Here is a 22,406-nt window from a genome sequence, read left to right on the forward strand (position 1 = left end):
AGAGAAGTTAAGATCCAATTATGTAAAATCGTTGTGTATTAGTACTTTTTTGACCCAGGGACCCCTTTGCCGCCCAGATTTTGGCTGAGGACCCCCACCTACGAAAGGATGACGGTGGAAGAGGGGGGGGGTTGCTAATGGTAAAATCGTGTGAAAGCGGGGGGAGCTGACAGTGAAAACGTTCGAGAGCTTTGGGGGGGGGGGGTGCTGACGATTGTTTAGCTGGGGACTGACTGACTGACCCCTTGTTTGAAAACCTCTGTATCAGTATGCTGTAAACAGAGTTTTCCATCTTCACATTTTCAGCTCTCTACCGGTCTGTGTTGCTACTACCAAAACATGGATGGTCTTGTTTTGAGTAGTAGACTTGCTCTTGTTCCAGAATATGTCATAATTGTCAATATTTTCTGAGATTTTGTATTCCTACACAGATCAAGTATCCCCCCACCCCCCCATTTCAGAATTTCATGGGATACCAAACACTTGGCAAACAACACAACAGTGAAGAGTACACATGGGATTAAACAGAAGCACATGGATTTGGTGCCCTTTTAAGGATACCAGAGGGGTTTGTCAGCTTAAGGGGTTAAATTTTGTTAAACAAAACAATTCCATGATTGTTTTTGTATCTCCAATTGCTTATTTGTTCTATGCTTTAATTTCAAAGTACATCGAGACATTAAACTGCATAAAACTGGAAAAATGGAGGTGTTCTAAAACTTTTGACCGGTAGTGTATATAAATAGCAATAGTAGTTTGTTAGGTGTTTGTAATGTATTTTATTAATGTATTAAGTGTTTGCAATGTATTTAAACTTAGTAATAGGGTAGACTGATGCTATGTGATGATGAGTTCAGTTAACTCCTCCCCCTAGTTAAGGAGAAGGGTGGAAAATTCATGGCCTGGTTTAGCTCGCCAAAATTTGCCAGTGGGTAACATGCCGAGCTGCTGCAGCCTGGTTCCTACTCGGGTCGGATATGCCACTGGAAAAGTGCTAATAGATATTGTATACATGTATCCAGTCTTGTGATTCCTCTGTGATTCTATGGGCAATGCTCTCAATGACTCAATTCCATATATATATATATATATATATATATATATATATATATATATATATATATATATTTGCATTTGTGATTTTCATTTCAGTTTTGTCTCTTGTTTTGTTTTTGTGTTTATCTTTTTGCATTCGTGTATTACACTTCAGGGCCACTGTACCAGTAGCGTAGCTTAATCATGACGGGCCCAGGTGCCAAAAATAAATTATGAGCCCTAGGGCCGGAGTGGAGGGAGGGTTGTTGGCGGTTTTTATTCGATAAGAGTGGGCAGTGGGGGTGGTGACGGTGTTTTCTACGGTAAGGGCAGCGGGGTGTTTTCTCCTGCAACAGTGCACCCCCACAGGGCACCGGATGAATACACAGTATCAATCTTTTTCTGTTGTGTTTTTTCTTTTTAAAAATAATTTCAGTCAATGCATAAATTACATGATAATCATTGCACCATGCCCATGTAAAGCTGATTGAAGAAAGCTGCTGTAAAATCACTTTTTGTTGCTGAATCAAAATTACACTTGTGCAGGGTCTGAGCTGTACACCAGGTGGTGTACAACAACCATCAGTATGCTTAAAATCTAAAGGTATTTTTTTATTAAAATGAGATGTTCCTAAAATGTTCCTGTTTTTTTGTGGGGGGGATATGTATAGTCAGATCAATTTATTTAGGTGAAACAAAGTTGAATAAATATCAGAATGGCATAATAACAACAACAATAATAATACTAACAAAAACAATATAAATAATAATAATAATAATAATAATAATAGTAACCAGTTACTAAGGTGCATCTATTTTTATTAAAACACAGACATTGATGTAAGCTTCAGTACATTTGCAACACTGCTAATTGATACACTGATAAATGTATGACTATAAGGTTCAGCTGACCTCAGTTGTATTCTTTCAACATGATCTACAACTTTTTGTAGATTATGTTTACAATCTGCTGGACTGTCAAAGTACTTTTGACTAAAAATATAATAGACCCAGCTAGCATCAACAAATATTTATTTTCTCACAATCCATGCAAAAAAAAGAAAGAAAAGATAAAACCTAATGTTAATGTTTCCTTATACAGTACCAATGCCCTGTGAAAAGTTGGTATCTTACCATAGATACCTACACAGTCTATACACCAAACAAAATTACAAATAGATTTATATTCTGTTCAGACTTACAATCTACTTTGACAATACCTATGTTTTCTGTTAATTATTCATATGTCTTGCCATGTTTTCATTACTTGAAGTTAGAAAGGTATATATACAATCTGCTGGACTGTTATCCCATGTAGTGTATTATTATTATTAGTGATAGATTTACATTCTTTTTTACAGTATTGAACACCTGGAAGAATTAAAGATTTGCATGTAAAAAAATGTTTTAACGACTTCTTATTAAATTTAAATTAAATTATTATTACTATTATTATCTGTTTATTAGAAGACAGCCTTCCCCAAGAAAATAATAATAAAAATCTCATAGTGCCTGCTGGATACAAAATTATTTTAAATTAAATTAAATAAACCCCCAAGCAATTTTGCAACTTCTAACAACTTGGAAATGGTTTCAAATAGCACTTGCTAGTTGTTAGTATGCTAAATCTGGTTTCATACTATGAAGGAAACAATACTTTTCATACTATTGAAGAGACCACGTGTTGAATCCTGCAGCCATGCTGGGTAATTGAGTTCTGCAAAAACCTTCCAATCTGTTGTGCCATTTGATTTGAATCTCTGTGGGCGAAATTCTTAAAATGTTTATCAACACACTAAGCTGACACCTGTTTTTCCTGAGATGCTTATTAAGGTGCTTAGCTAAGAGTTAACTTGTGCAAATTAAATCACGTTTTTGTGTATGTGTAGGGGCAGGGGGCATTGAGTATTTTCTCTTTTTTAAAAGGGCTATCATTAAAGGTTTATGACTGTGGCCTTATGACTTTGCAAGAAAGTGGCAAAGTTATATTTGGAAGCTACGTATTAGGATTACTTAGTGAAACTAGACTACTCATTAGAGCTAGAGGAGGCAGGTGGTTTGATTGCTGCATTGTAAAATTCCACACTTAGGCGAGAGTCTTCAAGGTTGTCATAGATCTTGTCCAGACACATTACATTTTCCCATTGGTTGTATTTATGAAGAAAATGCCACCTCTTTCCATTTCCTGCTTTGCCACTATTTTATGGTATAGGAAATTGATTCTCTTTTCTTCCTGCCTTTTGAAGAAGGATGAGGAGACTTTCCTGCGCATGCGCCTGAGGTAGATCTCACAGACCACCACAATATAAGCCAGAACATATAGGAACCCTATCAAGAGGACCACACTGATGTCAGGTTTGGATGGTTCTATCATACACTGCCTCGACATGGTGCTGAGGTTGAAGCAGTATACCTTGTGAAAGTCGATCAGATCGTTGAGGCTGAGTTTGTTCCCGAGCCAGATTACTAGATAATACTGAACCTGCCAAGACAAAAAGAAACAAATATAAATAATGGCTTCTTAAGAACTAAAGGTGCTCATATAGCATCATCCAAGGATTGGACTATTTGTCTTTCTCAACAGCAGTGTGTTATAGCTAAAAAGAAAATCAGCACCATGGCTTTTCATGATGTTCTTTTGGTTCTCTTTGAAATGGCTATTGAAAAGCTGCCTCTTTAACAGTGAGAACAAACTAGGTGCCTCTCAAAGTTGTGTCTGAACTTCATTTGAACTACCCCCACCCTTTCAAGGTCATGTTACAACTTCTTGTTTTTGCATAACCCATCAAACTCCAAAAGCATTATTCTTCAGCTGAATGAGATGTTTGAGGATTGATGCCTACCTTATACTTCACATCCATGGAGACCAATATCTGTGGGAGGTCTTTGAGCCATGGTTCACTGGCAACCACCAGCCAGAACACAACTTGATCCAATATAATGACAACAACCGTGAGGATGAGATATAAAGTCAGTACAAGAAGGCGCGGAATGCACTGGAAAAACTCTTCCTGTGACATTTTGCAGCCTCTGGAGTTGATTAATAGCTTTGTGCAGGTGGGCAAAATTGGGATTCCATTCTCCTGCGCCAGTCGCTCCAGCTGCTGGGTGATGTAGATGTTATCAAACTTGACGTTGGTCAGGTACTCTTTCAGGTAACAAGCTGATCCAACGAGAATGCAGAAGACGAAGACAGCAGCAAGAATCTTATTGGATACTTTCTTGATTTCCTCAAGGAACATTTTGGTGAATGAGAAGCCCTCTACCACCTGCCGGCTCACGTGACTGAACTGCTGCCGGACGCTAGAGGCATCAATTCTCGTGGAGATGTCAAAGTTGCTCAATACTTTCACAAGCTCCAAGTTGATAGAGTTTTCTTTTTGCTTTAGGTCGATTACAGTTTGGATTAGATCATGTTTCGCTTCAATCACCAGCTGCGTGGAATTGATGAGACTCTCAGTCAGGGTCCCCGAAGTGCATTCCAAGACATGTGTGACCACACTGATATTGGCAGTTATGTTGGGGATAACATTAAGGACCAAAAGCATAACACAGGAGGACATAATTAGCCTGAGGCCTTGACCAGTGCCCAAAGTGGGCAATATTATAGTAAACATGCACCGAACTGGGTGTACTAGAGAGAGAAGGAGGAAGGCACTCATACTGTATATCCCTGCCATTACACTGGATGCAAAGTATTCATAATTCAGAGTTTGAAACATCCAGTGGAATAGGAGGCCACCAGAAACAACAGCAATGACGAGACACAACAGCAGCAAAGTCAGAAGTTCTGTGGAGCTCTCAGGGGCAGGTTTGGAATAAGCACGCCAACAAAACTCCAGAGCGTTCTTTATGGCTGGAAGGCCATTGGGATGAAACCTGGAAAACAATAAAATATGATCAGAGGTATATTCATTGGCAGACCATAACAGTACTGTGTTCCCCTCCAAGCCTTTCCCAAGTTTGATTGCCTTTGTAATCCTACCCACTCTTACTTTTGACATGCATTACATATCAAGGCCGATTTATACTTCTGTGTAGTTATGCATATGCCTCTCTGTGTAGCGACGCAGAGCAGGGGTTTCTGGGTTTCTCGCAGAGAAGCCGACGCATGTGTGTGCGTGTAGTTTCTGTAATATGTCATTAACAGTATGTGTTAATTTACATCCATACAATAGTAGGTGCACCATAGAAAATGGGTTTCGTTTTCTGTAGATTGTGATGTGTTAATGCGGCACTGCCCCCTATGGATGCATCAACCTTATGTGCAAGTATGTTGGCAGACAGCTATGCGAACATCTGCGTACGACGCCCGTGCATGTACGCAGAGATGCAGATGCAGAAGTATAAGTCAGCCTTCAGGAAGGAACAGGTATAAAGATAACAGTCTCTGTTATTATTTTGGATTATGCCACTTTCATTGAGAGCTATGAAAGAGTGTCTTTATGTTAAGGTATTGGCAACCAAACATGTTAGAGAATGCTGGCTGGGCTTGCAGACAGAGAGGTGCAAATGCGTGGCCTAGATTATGCTTTAATTCACACAACGCTTTAATTTCTTGGTCTCTTTGATGTATGCCTTCTTGTTTTGTACTTACTACCACCTCAGATTTTTTTTTTAATTTAGATGTATAAAAAATTTCAGGTCAGCAATTGAGTTCCTAGGAAGCTGGTTAAGAAAACTACAGGTAGCAGAGCATTTAGTTATATGGCCCTGAAACTGTGGAATGACCTTCCAGCCTATGTAAGAGATGTCACCCTTTGTCTTAGACTTTAAATCACAGCTGTGGATGAATCTTTTTAGTCTCTGTTTTAAGTGCCGATGTGCCATGGTCATGCCATGCACAATTGTATTTGTCCAGCAGGAGATGTCCTGCATACAATCCCAGTACACAGAACAGAACTGTACACAGAACTGTACAAATAGATTCTCTATTTTCCAGATGAGATTGTACACTTGTGACAATATACCCTAGCATTTTGTTTGCCTTTTTTATTGCTTCCGCACATTGTTTGGATGGGGAAAGTGATGGGTCCACAAAACACCTAGGTCTTTCTCATGTGTTACTTCTTCTAGTTCTGTTCCTCAGATGGTGTAATTATAGTGGACATTTGTATTACCTGCATGTAATGCCTTGCACTTGTCCACATTTCATCTGCCAGGTGTCAGCCCACAACTGAATATTATGTAAGTCCCTTTGAATATCCTGAGCTGCAGAGATTGTATCTGCTGAGCCACCTATTTTAGTAGGTGCTTTAGCAGGCACAGGCCCTAATACTGATCCTTGTGGAACTCCACTAACAACCTCACTCCAGTTAGCAGCAACTCCTCTTATCGACACCCTCTATCTCCTATACATCCACCAGTTCATAATCCATCTACTTATATTGAATACCTAGAGTTTCCAATTTTAGGATCAGTTTTTGGTATGGAACCTTATCAAAAACTTTCTGAAAATCTCAGTATGTCAATGTCATCTGCTTTCATGTGATCTACAGCTGCAGTTGCATTTTCAAAAAACTCAAATAAATTAGTAAGACATGACCTGCCTCGTCTATCACCAAGAATATAGTTTTCATTAAGATTCTCCTCTATTTTCTGTCAAATCATTTATTTATTTATTAAGTAATGCAGGTGAGACTGATTGGTCTGTAATTTCCTGGCTCAGTATTGTACCCTTTCTTTTGGATAGGCATGCCATTTGCAGTTTTCCAATCAGGTGGCACATCCCCTGCTCTAAGTGTAAATTGTAATATTTTAGTTAGTGGCCTATAAATAATTTCCCTCGTTTCTTTAAGTACTTTTGGAAGTATACCATCTGGCCCAGGTGATTTGTTTGTTTTTAGTTCTGCTAGTTCCTTTAGTACCTCCTCTTCATTTTTCCTGATCTGTAAAGACTAGGGGTGTGATGATACACTTAGCTCACAAGACCAGAGGATACACGATATTAGGTTCACAAGAACCAGACGAGACGATATTTTAACACTATCTTTAAGAAATCTTGAAATTACTAAATAAATGACTGGAAAAAGTATTTTATTCGACTGAAAGTCACAAAATGCAAAACAATGCAGGTGCATTTTGAAATGTTTTAACTAATCATCTTGTAATGAATGTCACTTCAGTTCTACTTTCTGAGTATGAATTATCATATGCAGTAAAAGACAGAACAATATGCAAGCACTGTAAAAGGTTTTGCCACAAACTCAACTGACTGGCTTCTCTGCTGTATGATTTTCTTAGTCTTATTTTTTAAGTGTGAATAATAAGTGCAACCATAATCAAAGTAGTCCTCTCTCAATACCAAAAGTGCAAACAGAGACTGACCACATAATTCTTCAAGCATGATACAGAGCTAAGAGATGGTTACAACTACACAGCCCAGCCTAAGATATGGTCATGTTCTTTTCAAGAATATAAGGATGTCTACATTTTCTGTCAGCAGTTGAGACCTTTGGGCAGTAACTATGTCTCCTGCAGTTGAAAAGACATGTTCACTTGGAACAGAGGTAGCAGGGATGGAAAGGTATGCTTTGGCAAGTGGAGACAGCAAAGGATATTGAGAGCAGTTTGCTCTCCACCACTTCAGAGGGCAGCTACTGAGTGGGATAGAGGCCTCTCTTCTGTAGAATTCAATTTCCCTCTCGATCCCTCTGTTGGACTGTTCTGGCTCAGCAGAGAAAGAGTCCCCTAGCAGATTCTCAAGCGCCTTCTTCTTGGAAGCAGGTTCTGTCACTTCTGGCTCAGGTATCAGAGCCCCCTCTCCTCCATGTGCCTCGTCTCCCCTCTCCTCACTCTCCTCAGCTGTGGTCTTTGAACAGCAGAAACACTGGCATTAACCTTAATAAGCAGCAAAGAGCCCCCCTCTCCCTCTCAACACACAGACACTCACTCTGGGAACATAAATTGAGTAGATAGAAACTTTTTTACACACACACACACACACTCAAAAGGAGGAAAGCAATTTAAATTGATTTATACCTGATTTTGCTGCACCTGTTTCTCCTTCTTCTGTACCCTCAGGAAGACGGCCTCGCGCTGGTAATGGTCTAGCTTCGGTAGAGTCCGGAAGCTTGGGTCCAGCACTGTGCTCTCCAGCAGATAGTTGTATGCATCCCCATTGTACCTGCCCAAAATATTACTGAGGATTGCTCTATTCGTGTCGTCCACGGTGGTGGAATCACCATCATTTGGTGTCATGCTCTGTTCAATCATGCTCTTCAGTGGCACGATGAGAGACACTGTGGGGCTCTTCTACTCACATAAGACTGTGGTGGCTGTCTTCAAAGAATTCAGCAGCTTCACAAGGTCTTCGGCATCAATGATATCTCAGCTGTCCACTGTGTTTCGGGCATTTTGTCTGATCTCAGTGCTGGTGAGAGCTGCTGCTATGGCGGCTTGCTGCTCCAGGTAACAATCCAGCATATCCAAGGTGCTGTTCCATCACGTGGTAACATCCATGATTAACTTGTGTGATGGCAGTTGTAGCAGTGTCTGCTTGGACATCAACACCTAGTAAAGACCCATTCACACTGAAATGCTGGCAAAATGGAGGCAAAATGCAGGCTTTTTTCCTATTGCACCCCCATTCACACTGGCCTTGAATGCTGGCATTTTCCCCAGCTTTTAACCTTTCACACACAAAACAGGGAATGCTGGCATTAGTGCTGTAGCCTTGGGAATGAGATGCTACAGAAACCTGTGGATTCAGGAGAGGAGACACAGACTGATATTCTGGACGTATTTGTAAACGTTCTATAATTTCCCCGTTTTGCCAGTTTCCTTTTATTGGTTCTCAGCGTTGGTTAGGTTCTTACCCACTACAAAGAACAAATGGTCAGGAGGGAAATGCAAACGATATGTCAATTTAGGGTGCGTTTTCGAGCTATGACCAGGTCATCAGGTTGTATGGTTGTGCGTTTTTGCAGTGTGGTCACTGGAACCAGCAGTCACAGATCATTTGAACTAGTGAACCCAGTATGAGACTCAGTTCTTGGTTCATGGTCATGTAACGAGAGGCATTGTGTGGGGTTTTGACATATACTGTAGTTAAATCAACTAAAATAAATGAGGAAAAAAAGCATGACATTACATTGTGTGTATATCTATATCTATACCAAAAGTCTGGGTATGCAGATCTGCAACTGATAGATTGCTCAAAACAACTTATTTTATTAAGTTTGACATTACTGTCTTAAAATCTATTTATATAACTCGAAACAAACTACCATCAGTGTACATTGTAATGCAGTCTAGCACGTTTGCCAATATATAGGGATATTATATTTTGCATGATTTATTGGTATATAACTTCTGACATATGTTAATAATATATAAGATTATTTTCGAAACCTGCCAGCCAGAGTGATTATGATGTTACTATTTACTGTCTCCTGGCAGTAAATCCGAGGGATAATAGTAATAATAATAAAAAATGTGTTGCATCCAGATTAATTGCAATAATCTTAATGAACTCACCATATATTGCAAAAACAAAAGACAGCTCCCTTCATATTTTCATTCTGAGAGAATCGCAAGGTCTTGCGTGCAGAGCGATCTTTTTTCTGAGCGATTAGAGTCTTGGAAGTGTTTGTTAATGAAAGCAGCCACTTAATCCTGCGTGCTGAAGGAGAGCCCAGTCCCGCCGTGGTTAGCTTTCAGAACAGCAGGATACACTGGGAAATGTTCCACTCCATGGGAGCAGAGCCTTGCCCTGACCAGTCCAAACACTTTTCTCTTCTTAGCAGGGACAGCGTAGTAATCAGCATAGAAGGCTAATTTCTGACCTTGGACGATAACTGCAGCTGATTTGCGACCAGCTTGAAGGATGTGCTGTCAGTCAGTTTACCAGAGGCACTGTAAAATCAAGGTGTGAGGAATGCTGGACTCTTTGGAGCCATCGGAATAGACTTGGTGTGCTCTGTTCAACTGCAATAAGGGCTGATCACCTTTTGGTTGCAGATCTGGGAACCAACAAGGGATTTGTTGTTCAAGAAAACGAATTTTCCCTCCAGTAGGCCAACAAACCTTACGTTGCAGTGACGATTTCTGTCCTCAAGATCCACCAGCTTGTCTTGCATTGCGTCAATGCAAGCATTGCATTGATTAAGATCAGCTTTTTCCTGACAGAGATCTGCTCTGGTGTTGTCATACTTTGTTGTGAGCTTATTAACAGCCCAAGTGATATCAGTTACCTCTTGCGTAAGAGAACTGAAAACAACAGCAGTATCGGCAACACTTTGAACAGGAACAGGGAACAGGCCGCAAAGGCCGTGTCAGTTGCTTCCTGGACTGTTCCCTTGAAGGCCACTGTAACAGCTGGCAAGGCGAGATTCCCAATCATCGGGGCCCGGTGACTTCTTTAAGTGCTTTGCTTGATTGGTGAGAAACAATGGGTGCATTGCGCAAAGTAGCCATGGTAAATTAACTGTATATATTTAAAATAAGGTAATATACCTAAATATAAATAAAAATGGGAAAATAAGTTGTTCAAATTACTTTAAAAGGTGAAATATTTTTAGGAGCTCCACTAGCAAGCTGCCATCGACATGGGATGTTCTCGCGATGGTAATTTTTATAGACCCAGTCTGTATTTTGTTATGGTCATGGTCACATGGCTTAAGAGTTTGACTGGAGTGATTGTTAACCTGTGGTAAGTTATCTGTTTTTACTTTTGTAAACACCTAAGATACTTCCAATTGTAGCCTTTAGCTGTTTCACTTCCTCCTTTATTGACCTCTTGCTGTTATAGTATTACAATTGTTTTAGTTTGAATAGTTGTTTCTTTCTATTTCCCTCTTTGCTTTCCTGATCCCTCTCAACATCTCTTTGCAGTACTATATATTCCTTGTATTTTGTTTTGTCTATCTCTTTTGCATGTGCTATACAACATTTTCTTTCTCTTTATATTTTTTTGCATAATTCTATTACACCATTTTGGCCAGTGTTTTATGGTTGCGAATGCAACCCCGCTTATCTGAAAAAGGAAGCACTGCCCAAGGGGGAGGGGGTTTCTGCGCACTTCCATAGGAACCCGATCAAAAACATCACTCTATCAAAGCTGCCATTGGCCCCTTCGCATGTCACTCAAACAGGTCCCTTCCGCTTCCTGTTTGTATAAAAGGTGACGTCTGCATAGGTTTGTCCTCTATTGCCAGGAGCTAGGACTTCCACGTGACCTTGCAACCCTTGGGCAGTGCTTCCTTTTTCAGATAACTGGGGTTGCATTTGCAACCCATCGTTATGTTTCAAGTCAGAAGCATTGCCCAAGGGGTAGGGGTTACTGTATAAAAACTGTTGCAAGGGAGGAGGCTGTGACCCTGACCTGAGGCATACTGCTAGGGGGCCTCGGCAACACAGCTCCAGACAGTAATCACAGGGGCCCCGTAGGGCCACACCTGGGCTGCCCAGTCATGCTCTTACCGGGAATTGTCTAGAATCAGCATATACAAAGCAGGGCTACAGAGGTCAATGCTTAAGCCCTCCGCTTACGATAGCAAAGCCGGCTGCTCTACAAGTGCAGCTGGAGCGAGGCCATAATCTACATTTTATTATTATTATTATTATTATTTTTATTTCTTGGCAGACGCCCTTATCCAGGCCGAATTACAACATAAGTGCAAACAAAGTGCAATAATACAGAGAAGTACAAAGCATCAATCATTACAAATTCAATTTAGCTAAAACAGCAATTCAAAATACATTTTACAAATTCCAATTTACAATTTACACAAGAACAGTAAGTGACTTCCTACATCCTGGACGGTGAAAGCTAAGTGCTGTCAAGATGTAGGGTCACAGACAAGGGCTATGGGAAAGGGAGCAAGGAGGAAAACAATCAAGAACGCGAGAAGCATAATAAAACTGTGAAGTGCTATCTAGCAGGGATAGAGGACTAATATTACAAGTACTGTTGGAAAAGATGTGTCTTGAGTAAGCGCCGGAATGAGGTCAAGGACTCTGCTGTTTTGACTTCGGTGGGCAGGTCGTTCCACCATTTAGGGGCCAGGGATGAGAAGGAGCGGGCTCTGGAGGAAGGAGAGTGGAGAGGAGGCAGAGTTAGCCTTCTGGCACTGGAGGAACGCATATATGGTGCGGACAATCAAGCAACTTGTGAGGCATCCGTGCATATCATGGAAGTGGACCCCTGATCCAAAGGAGTGGGGCCACAGACCCACTGAAAAGAAACATAATACACAGTTGGCTAGTCAGTCAGAGTAGACGAGCTGAAAGACAACAGTATGTATAGCATGGCAGCAGGAACATTCAGCATTCTCGCTCAACTGAACAGTACAGAGCGGAGACTTAAAAGGTCATATAAACCAACTATATACACCACGGGTTGCAGGAACCAACTCATGTACCACACACGGAACACAGGAGCAATTGACACCTGCTGATTAGTCCAGCTAATGCAGAACAATGTTAGCTCTGCTGTGTTGACAAATTAGCTATGTACACAGCGGAACATGAGAACCAGCTCAAGTACTTACAGCTGAGGATAGCAGTAGTGGTCTCTTTCCCTCTGGCACACAGCCAGAGCAGGCCAAAGACCTACTGACCAAGGAACTATATACACAGCAAGGCAGTAAGAACAGCTCAAGAGGCATCAGCTGGGAACAGCGGCAGTGATGCTCCAGTCTACTAGCCAGCTAGGATGGAGCCACAGAAGTGCTGTTTACACACAATATATACATAGCGGGGTACAGGCCAGACGCATGCACCACCGCAACACAATGCAATAATGAATTAACTATATACAGGGCGGCCTCGTAAGGCAACGTACCTGGAGGCTGCATGACAGACCCTGGGAACACATCAACAGGGCTGTTAGCAAGTTCAGGGTGCTCAACAGGATGTCATAGTCTGGTGGAAGGGAAAGACTCTCCATCCCAGATTCGCTTAACAGGGGCAGACTTGGAAGGGAAATCAGGAGCCAGAGCCCGTAGGTTTCTGGGACTCGACTGAAGCCAACACTGGGTTCTCAATGGAAGGGACCGGTCCCGTCACATCCAACCTGTAGAACTGGACAAATGTAAGCGGCGAAGCCCAAGCTGCAAATTGCCCAGTGCAAATGGGCCACCAGGTGTTGACTTGTAGGCCATGGTAATAGTGTTCACAATCCAATGTGAGAGGCGCTGCTTTGAAAGCACCTGGCCCTGTGTCTGCGCTCCATAGGACACAAACAGTTGGTCCGAGCACCTAATGTCCTTAGTGCGTTTCAAATAGCACTTGAGGGGTAGAGGGATCTCTTGCCAACTGAATAGTGGCTACTACCGCATCTGACAGACCCCAGGCAATCAAACGCTTCCGCTCAGGGGCCAGGCCCAGAGTTGGAGGAAGCCCAGATTGAGGTGCCAAAACATGCCCTGCACCTGGAACATGTCTGCTATCACTGTGAGTTGCCCAACGCTCTCTGTTCAGGAGGGCAATCAGGTCTGCAAACCAGAATCTGCGAGGCCACCATGGGGCTATCAGCTCATTCTCTCCTGACCTTCTCCAGGACCACCGGGAGAAGGCGGAATGGTGGGAATGCGTAGAGGAGACAGCATGGCCACGAGTGGGCTAGCGCTTCAATCCCTAGGGTTCCTGAGCAGTCTCGGAAAGAGAACCATAGTGGGCAGGGGGTGGACTCTGCCGAGGCAAAGAGATCCACTTCTGCTCTGCAGAACCAGCTCTACAGTTGTTGTACCACAAGTGGGTGGAGGCACCATTGAAACTGGGGGGCCTCCCCGAGAGAGGAGGTCCTCCGCCATGTTGGATAGGCCGGGGAGGTGAACTGCTCTGTTGGAGCAGATCCGAAGCTGTGCCCATAGAAGCAGACGGCATGCTAGACAGTACAGTCTGTGTGACCGGAGACCTCCTTGCCTGTTGATATAGGCAACTACCGCTGTGTTGTCTGTCTGAACCAGCACATGACACTGAGCACTGCTTCTAACTCCAGTACTCCAGTACTCCCATGTGGGCTCCGTCCAACTGCCTCGGACTCCACATCCATCACAAACTGCTCCACAACCTTGTTTGGAGGCGTCTGTCATCATGACTACTCAGTGGCGAGGGTGCATCCAAAGAGACTTGAAGCACCACTGCAATGGCTTCAATTGAAGGAGTTTGAGGGGGACGGTCTATGATGCAACCACTAGGAGGCCCAGCAGCTTCTGTCGAAGGGACACCCTGACACAAGCTCTCAGTTGGAAGAGGGAGAGACACGTGTGTATGGAGGCAACTCTCTCTGGGACCAGCATGCCGAGCATGGCAACGGAATTGAGGCGCAGTCCGAGGAACTGTGCCTGCTGAGTTGACATCAGGCGGCTCTTCTCTCGATTGACCTGAAGGCCATTTCAGAGAGGCGGTCTAGAATCAGGTTTGTGTGGCGCTGAACCTGCTCCCTTGAGTGAGAACAAACCAGCCAGGGGGCTAACATGACATCTATGCACGTGGAGAAAGTGACAGCGACAGGCTGAAGGGGAGAACAGCAAACTCGAACACTCAACCCTCAAAGGTGAAGCGGAGAAACTTCCTGTGTGCCAGATCCACCTTGGTGAACCAGTCACCGGGCTTGGATGGCATGTGACATGGTACGCAGGTTGAGCATCTTGAATCGGGTGGTGGGGGAGGCGTGGTCGGGCTAGGGGTGCAATGGGGTAAACCCAGGCCAACTGCAGGGACTTCTCAATCTCTTGCAGGGTACATGAGAGCATCTCCTCTACAGAGGGGCCAAAGTCAAGTATTTACAAGTTGCCACAGAGAGACACAGGAAAGTTCAGGTGAGAGGCAGCCATCTTGTTGTTTGACTAGTTTCAGACCAGTCTTAGCATTGCTCATTTTGTTTTAAGTTTGCCTAAATTGAAGTTAGCATTGTCTGTAGTTTGCTTAAATTGAAGTCAATTCAGTTCAGCTGCTGAGTAGGTGAAAGTAAACAGGTTGTAGAAGGGAGTTTTTGTCTAGGACTAGCAGGAATTCTGTTGCAGGAGGAGCCAGGCGTGGCCAGTTGGGTGTGAATTGGGGGCAGGTAGACAGAAGCTACTTAAAGCAGCTGTTGAGACCAAGAGGTAAACAGAAGTATTTACAAGTTGCCACAGAGAGACACAGAAAGTACAGGTGAGAGGCAGCCATCTTGTTGTTTGACTAGTTTCAGACCAGTCTTAGCATTGCTAATTTTGTTTTAAGTTTGCCTATATTGACAAGTGTTGCGCTGTTTCTCGGTCACAATAGTTAAGCAGTTGACTAGGCAACAGGAACCAAGGGACAAAAAACTAACAACAACAGCAAAAAACTAACATTTAGAAACATGTGGCCACTACAGTGTCAGGTTTGCAGAATGATTGCCTTCCTGGATGAACTCATCCAAGAAGGTTTCATTTGTGAACGTTGTCGACAGGTTGAAATCCAGAGATCAAGGTTCGTGATCTTGAGGCTCAGCTTGTTGATCTGCGATGTATTTGGGATACAGCCCATGAGAGAGATGGTGTGCACTCCAAAACCTAGGAGAGTTGAGATCTCAGAGCAGGACAGCGTAGAGAACTGCTGGGTTACAGTAGGTCGTAACCGCAGAACAGGGTGTGCAAAACCCAAGAGACACCCCAAGAGCTAGAATTGCCCCACAGGTTCCAACTGCTGGACACCGAGTTGGACAATGACAGCTCAGAGGGTGATGGGGGGGCAGTTGAGCACCAGAGCACCATGGTGCCCACTCCCCCTCAGAAGAGGGAGGTAGTTATAGTAGGAGACTCAATTCTTAGAGGTGTAGATCACACAGTGTGCTCTAGTGACAAGGAGACCCACATGGTATCTTGCCTGCCTAGTGCTCAGGTTGCAGATCTCCCCAAACTAGTAGACAGACTACTGGCCAAAGCTGGGGGGAATCCACTGGTCATGGTCCACATTGGAACCAATGACATAGGAAAAGGTAGGACAGAGGTTCTGCAAGACAAATTTAAAGAGTTAGGAACAAAACTAAAGAGCAGAACCACCATGGTAGTTTTCTCCGAAATACTTCCGGTACCACGTGCCAGGCCAGGGAGACAGGCAGAGATTAGAAACACGTAGTTGAAATCTTGGTGTAGGGAAGAGGGGTTTAGGTTTATGGAGCATTGGTCTTTCTTCTGGGATAGATGGGACCTGTACAAACCGGACGGTCTACATCTAAACAGAAGGAAGGCTAATGCATTGGGAGAGCGTATGTGCAGAGAAATTGAGAATCATTTAAACTAGGGACCATGGGGGCAGGGAGCTCTGACAATGGGAGATGTTCCTCTAAGGAAAGAAAACAAAGGGAACCCGCTAGTAGGAAAGTCCTTAAATGTTTGTACCTCAATGCCAGGAGTATAAGGAACAAGATGTTGGACTTAGAAGCCACAGTGCTGGCATGTGACTATGATGTTGTAGGTGTGACAGAAACATGGCTTACAGAAAACGATGGGGATGAATACAAGTTAGAAGGATACACACAGTTTAGGAGAGACAGGCAAAATCGAAGAGGAGGTGGGGTAGCATTATATGTGAAAAATTACATTGAGGCAGAAGAACTAAATTTAAATCCCAGTAACGGAACAGAATCTTTGTGTGTGAAACCTTTGGACAAGACATGTGGAGGATTAGTGGTAGGAGTGTGTTACAGACCACCCAACTCAGATATTCAGCAAGATGTTGCATTGTACAGTGTAATCAGGACTGCATGTAGCAAGGATGTGGCTGTTATAATGGGGAATTTCAATTTCCCAAACATAGACTGGGAAAGCCCGGTTGGGACTACAGCAGAAATAGAGATGGTTGAGATGGTAAATGACTGCTTTCTAATTCAATTTGTCAGGGAACCAACCAGGGAGAGTGCATGCATCGACTTGATGTTTTCAAATGACCAAGATAGAGTCAGAGGGACACTAGTTAGAGAACCAATGGCAAATTGTGATCACAACATGGTTAGGTTTGAGGCATTCTTTCAAAAAACAAGGCCCAAGTCTAAAACAATGGTATGAGGCAGCACTTAGAAGAGGTAGACTGGAGCACACTGGATACAGATTCAGTTATATTTTAAGAATATTTTACTTGAGGCTCAGGAGAAATTTGTACCAAAACTTAGCAAATTGAGGACCAAAAAATAGTGGCCAAAGTGGTTTAATAGAGGTATGCAAAAAAATATCAAGAGGAAGAAAATGTTGTATAGCGCATACAAAAGGGACGGAGACGAAACAAAATACATAGAATATGTTGAGCTGCAAAGAGATCTTAAGAAATGGATCAGGAAAGCAAAGAGAGAAATAGAAAGAAACATAGAAACATAGAAACATAGAAAGGCAGGGAATTGGCGGCCCCTAATGGGGATAGAGGGGGAGTGCTAGGGGACCATGACACTTGGAGCTAAAACTAATGCAAAAAGCTTTTTTCAATATTACAACAGCAAGAGGACAATAAGGGAGGAAGTGAAACAGATAAAGGGCAAAAATTGAAGTATCTTGGAAAACGAACAAGATGTAGAAAATGTTCTAAATCAGTATTTCACAGAGGTTTTTACAAATGAAAAGACAGATAACATGCCACAGGTTAACAATCAGTCCAGTCAAATCCTAAGGAAGATCAGGATAAATGAGGAGGAGGTACTAAAGGGACTAGCAGAATTAAAAACAAACAAATCACCTGGGCCAGATGGGATATTTCCAACAGTACTTTGGAAATTATGTCATACCAATCCACAAGAAAGGGGACAAAACTGACCCAGGAAATTACAGACCAATCTGTCTCACCTGCATCACCTGTAAAATGTTGGAAAAAATGATTAGACAGAAAATAGAGGAGCATCTTAATGAAAACCATATTCTTGGAGATCAACATGGGTTTAGACGAGGCAGATCATGTCTTACTAATTTATTAGAATGTTTTGAACACGCAACTGCAGCTGTAGATAATGTGAAAGCATATGATATGATATACTTCAATTTTCAGAAAGCTTTTGATAAGGTTCCACACCAAAGACTGATCCTCAAATTGGAAGCTGTAGGCATTCAGGGTAATGTAAGTAGATGGATTATGACTGGGTGATGTATAGGAAACAGAGGGTGTCGATTAGAGGAGTTGCTTCTTACTGGAGTGAGGTTATTAGTGGAGTTCCACAGGGATCAGTACTAGGGCCTTTGCTTTTTCTAATCTATATTAATGATCTGGACTCTGGTATAGTTAGCAAACTTGTCAAATTTGCCGATGATACTAACATAGGTGGCTCAACAGATACAATCTCGGCAGCACAGGCTATTCAAAGGGACTTAGATAACATTCAGTTATGGGCCAATACTTGGCAGATAAAATTAAATGTGGACAAGTGCAAGGTAATACATGCAGGTAACAAAAATGTCCACTATAATTAAACTATGGGAGGAATAGAACTAGATGAAGTATCACATGAGAAAGACCTAGGAGTCTATGTGGACTCCTCACTTTCTCCATCCAAACAATGTGGGGAAGCAATAAAAAAGGCAAACAGAATGCTAGGGTATATTGTCAAAAGTGCAGAATTTAAAACAAGGGAAGTAATGTTGAGACTGTACAATGCACAAGTTAGAGCTCATCTGGATACTGTGGACAGTTCTGGGCTTCACACTTCAAGAAAGATATCGCTGCTCTAGAGGCAGTTCAGAGGAGAGCAACCAGACTTATTCCAGGTCTGAAGGGAATGTCCTACTCGGAGACACTGAGGGAACTGAACCTTTTCACCCTGGAACAGAGGAGACTACGTGGGGACTTGATCCAAGTCTTCAAAATCATGAAGGGCATCGACCTTGGGCTACAAGGCATTCAAAACGGAAAACAGGAGACGCTTCTTTACACAGAGAGTAGTCACAATCTGGAAACTCCCCAGCAATGTGGTAGATGCTGAAAATTTGGGAACATTTAAAAATAGACTGGATATGATCCTTGGATAAATTATTTATTAATGGGCACCAAACGAGCACGATGGGTTAAATGGCCTCCTCTCGTTTGTAAACTTTCTTATGTTCTTAAAGGTGAAGCTCGGTGAGATGGAGGCATCCTTGAGGCAGGTCTTGTCCGCCTCAGGGACCCGTCGTGCCTGGGAAAGCCAAATCTGGCAGTGCACCACCACAATGGCTGCCAGGGACCGCCCAGTTGCCCTTGACCCCTGGCGCATCACCGTCAGCCGCCACTACCTCCAAGATAGGGTGTCTCCACTTGGCAACGTTAGTGGACACAGGGGCACTGCAACACCAACCACATGAAATCTTGCTGTTGCTGGACTGAACACTGTGTATCCAAATACTGGGGTGTAGGATACAAGCACTGCACCATGTGTGCCGAGGAAGTGTATCAGAGCTCAATCCCAGCAAGCTTAGACAACTAGACACGGGCTGTAGTGCAGGCTCAATCCATGGAGGAGCCCCTCACGTGGGTTAGATCTCTTATGACACACCGAGGCTTAGGCCGGGCAGCCGAGCCTCGGATTTTAGTGTCACTGCCGTGCTGCAACTAAAAACCAACACAGCAAGCAATCAGATAATATATGGCACTATATTAACACGATTATTATTTTTAAATGCTCCATTTGTGAACTGAATCTGAAACCAAAAGTGCAGCCAGAGCTCTGTTACGTGGATGGTTAGAATCGGAATTAGCTATAAATATAACAATAAGACGCACAATAGAGACACAGATGTAGCAAAACGGTGGTGAACAACACTATTAGTGAAGCTAGCAAACTGAAATACGCAGTTTTTAAGGTCTAATGCAACACACAGACACAGAAAGCTGACATTCTCGGGTCCAGCGAAATGGCAAAAGGGGATGAACCTGCACAGACGTCACGTATTATACAAACAGGAAGTGGAAGGGACCTGTTTGAGTGATGTGTGCAGAGGCCAATGGCAGCTTTGATAGAGTGACACTTTCGATCAGGTTCCTACGGAAGTACGAAGAAACACCCTCTCCTTTAGGCAGTGCTTCTGACTTGAAAGGTAACCATCCATTTTCGAACAAATCTGTATCCAGTGTGCCCCAGTCTATCTCTTCTAAGTACTGCCTCATATCTTCAAGGTTTGCTTTTCTAAAATTGTAGACCATTGTTTTAGATTTTATCCTTGTTTTTTGAAAGAATGCCTCGAAGCTAACCATATTGTGATTGCGTTCGCCATTGGTTCTTCAACTAATGTCCCTCTAACTCTATCTTGGTCATTAGAAAATATAAAATCAATGCATGCACTTTCTCTGGTTGGTTCCCTGACAAATTGAATTAGAAAGCAGCCATTTGCCATCTCAACCATTTCTATTTCTGCTTCTGTAGTCCCAACTGGGTTTTCCCAGTCTATTATTTGGGAAATTGAAATCCCCCATTATAACAGCGATTGTCTTGCTACATTAAATCCTGATTACATTGATTACATTACATGAATTTTCTCTGAGGAAGTATATTTAACAATTTAAAAAGGCATTTAAACAACCTACTATATTTTTTCAGGACAATGGTTGGTATATTGCGGAAGATAGAACGTGTCAGACGGACATTTATTTCCTATCTATAGCTCAAATTCTGGAAACAAAAATTAGATGATGCCAGGAATTACTTATGTTCTTTATTTTTTCCAGATTCTTAGTTTTCTTCTGTCTGTAAACAAGATATATTTAACTGTAATCTGAATATGAGCTGGTTGGTATGTTTCTTTCATTCGTACTACCTGATTTTGGTAACACTCTACAATAGGGTACCTGTCATATCCCTTTATAAGCACCTCCACTTCTCCCGACTACGTGTCGCCATCGCCCTTCCTCATCAGTCACTTCTCCCAGCTCCCATCATTCAATCAGTCAATCAACATTCCTGAACACTTTGTGCACTTGCCCAATCACCCTCTGCTCCCATTCACCTTGTGCCTCCCAAACCTTGCGTCCCTCTACTCCACATAAACCCCTCACTCAATATCTGTAACTACAAAGTTTTGTCAGTTTACCTGCATCTCTGAGCATTCTCTCCCTGTGCCTTGTTATATATTTTTGATTCCTTGACCACTTGCTTTTCCTCCCGACCACAACTTTGGACTTACCCTGATTGCCTGATCGCCCGACCCTTGCCCGTTACCACGACCACGTTTTTGCCTAGCCCTTGTTTGCCCTGTCCTGCCAGTATTCGACCCACACCTGTCTGACCACGCTCACCAAGCACTGCAACTGGGTTCCCCTGTTTCTGTGTCCCGCGGTGCATAACAGTACCATAATTCCTCATGAATTAATATATGAATAGCATAGGATTTAAACATCCATACCATCATGACCATCATCTGATTTCTGACATTTACCACATGAATCCTAACCCTAAGACTAAAACCTCACGCTAACCCTGTTATACATGTGATTAACATCAGATGAAGTTCATGACATATTCATGTGTTTATACTGTGGTATTCATGTATTAATTCATGAGGAATTATGGTACCTTATTGTAAAGTGTGATTTTACTTGTCCTTTACTACTTCCAAATGATTTGCTTTGTAATTTGTGATTCCAGCTGGTTTCCATGCCTTCCATGGTAAGGGAAGCTAACATTTTTCATTATTTCCTAAGGTTATTTTTAGAATTATAAGCAGATGTCATTTTGGTAACACTTTACAATAAGGTACCGGTATAACTCATGAATTAATATATGAATACTATAGGATTTAAACATCAATACATCATGAACATAATCTGAGTTCTGATGTTGAGCACATGAACCTGCACTTACCCTAACCCTAACCCTAAAACCTAACCCTAACCCTGTTATACATGTGATTAACATAAGAACTCAGATGAAGTGCATGATATATTCATGTGTTTATCCTGTGGTATTCAAGTATTAAAATATTAATTAATGAGTTATTGTAAAGTGTGACCGTACTTTTTTTATAGAAAGATCTAGATGATGGTCAAATTCAAAATCCAAAGTCTATAAGTAATCCTGGTAAATCAGCACACTTCAGTGCTTTCTGAGGAAACATTTCATTAAATAAAACTCTCACCTACTTCAGTTTTCTTCTCTGTGTTAGAACTGCTTGTCAAGATGATACTTACCTAAAGTTCTGAAGAAGCCCAGCACACTTTGGGAGTGAGTTGATCTTCATTGTGTATAACAAACTGCTTCTTCACAGTATCTCTCAGAGAGTTTGACAAAACAACAGAAAAAAAGGAAGTTGGAAGTACAGTCACTGACACAACAACTTAGCGGCTGCTTGTTGGTAAATGTGACTTTGTATTGTAGCTCCCAATCAGGAGGAGGGGGATGGTACTCTGCTTTAAAGTCGTGAAACAGGTGGTCTTTCTATGAATATTTATACTGCTATTTTCTAGTTTGGAAGGGGACTTCAGAATATTATCCCTTGCCTTTACCAAAGGCCTTT

General features: G+C 42.3%; 1 protein-coding gene across 1 annotated transcript; it reads right to left on the bottom strand.

The window, feature by feature from the left end:
* Positions 1-1,837: 1,837 nt before the first annotated feature.
* On the bottom strand, positions 1,838-22,347 carry ocstamp (osteoclast stimulatory transmembrane protein). Its single transcript, XM_066702712.1, has 3 exons — positions 22,081-22,347; positions 3,879-4,914; positions 1,838-3,517 (listed from the first exon to the last, which is right to left on the bottom strand). Exons 1-3 carry the CDS (start codon positions 22,128-22,130, stop codon positions 3,167-3,169), a joined length of 1,437 nt encoding a protein of 478 aa, XP_066558809.1. The 5' UTR covers positions 22,131-22,347; the 3' UTR covers positions 1,838-3,166.
* Between the last annotated feature and the right edge of the window lie 59 nt (positions 22,348-22,406).

This window comes from Amia ocellicauda, chromosome 4 (assembly GCF_036373705.1).
Source record: "Amia ocellicauda isolate fAmiCal2 chromosome 4, fAmiCal2.hap1, whole genome shotgun sequence".
In the NCBI taxonomy this organism is placed as follows: Eukaryota; Metazoa; Chordata; class Actinopteri; order Amiiformes; family Amiidae; genus Amia; species Amia ocellicauda.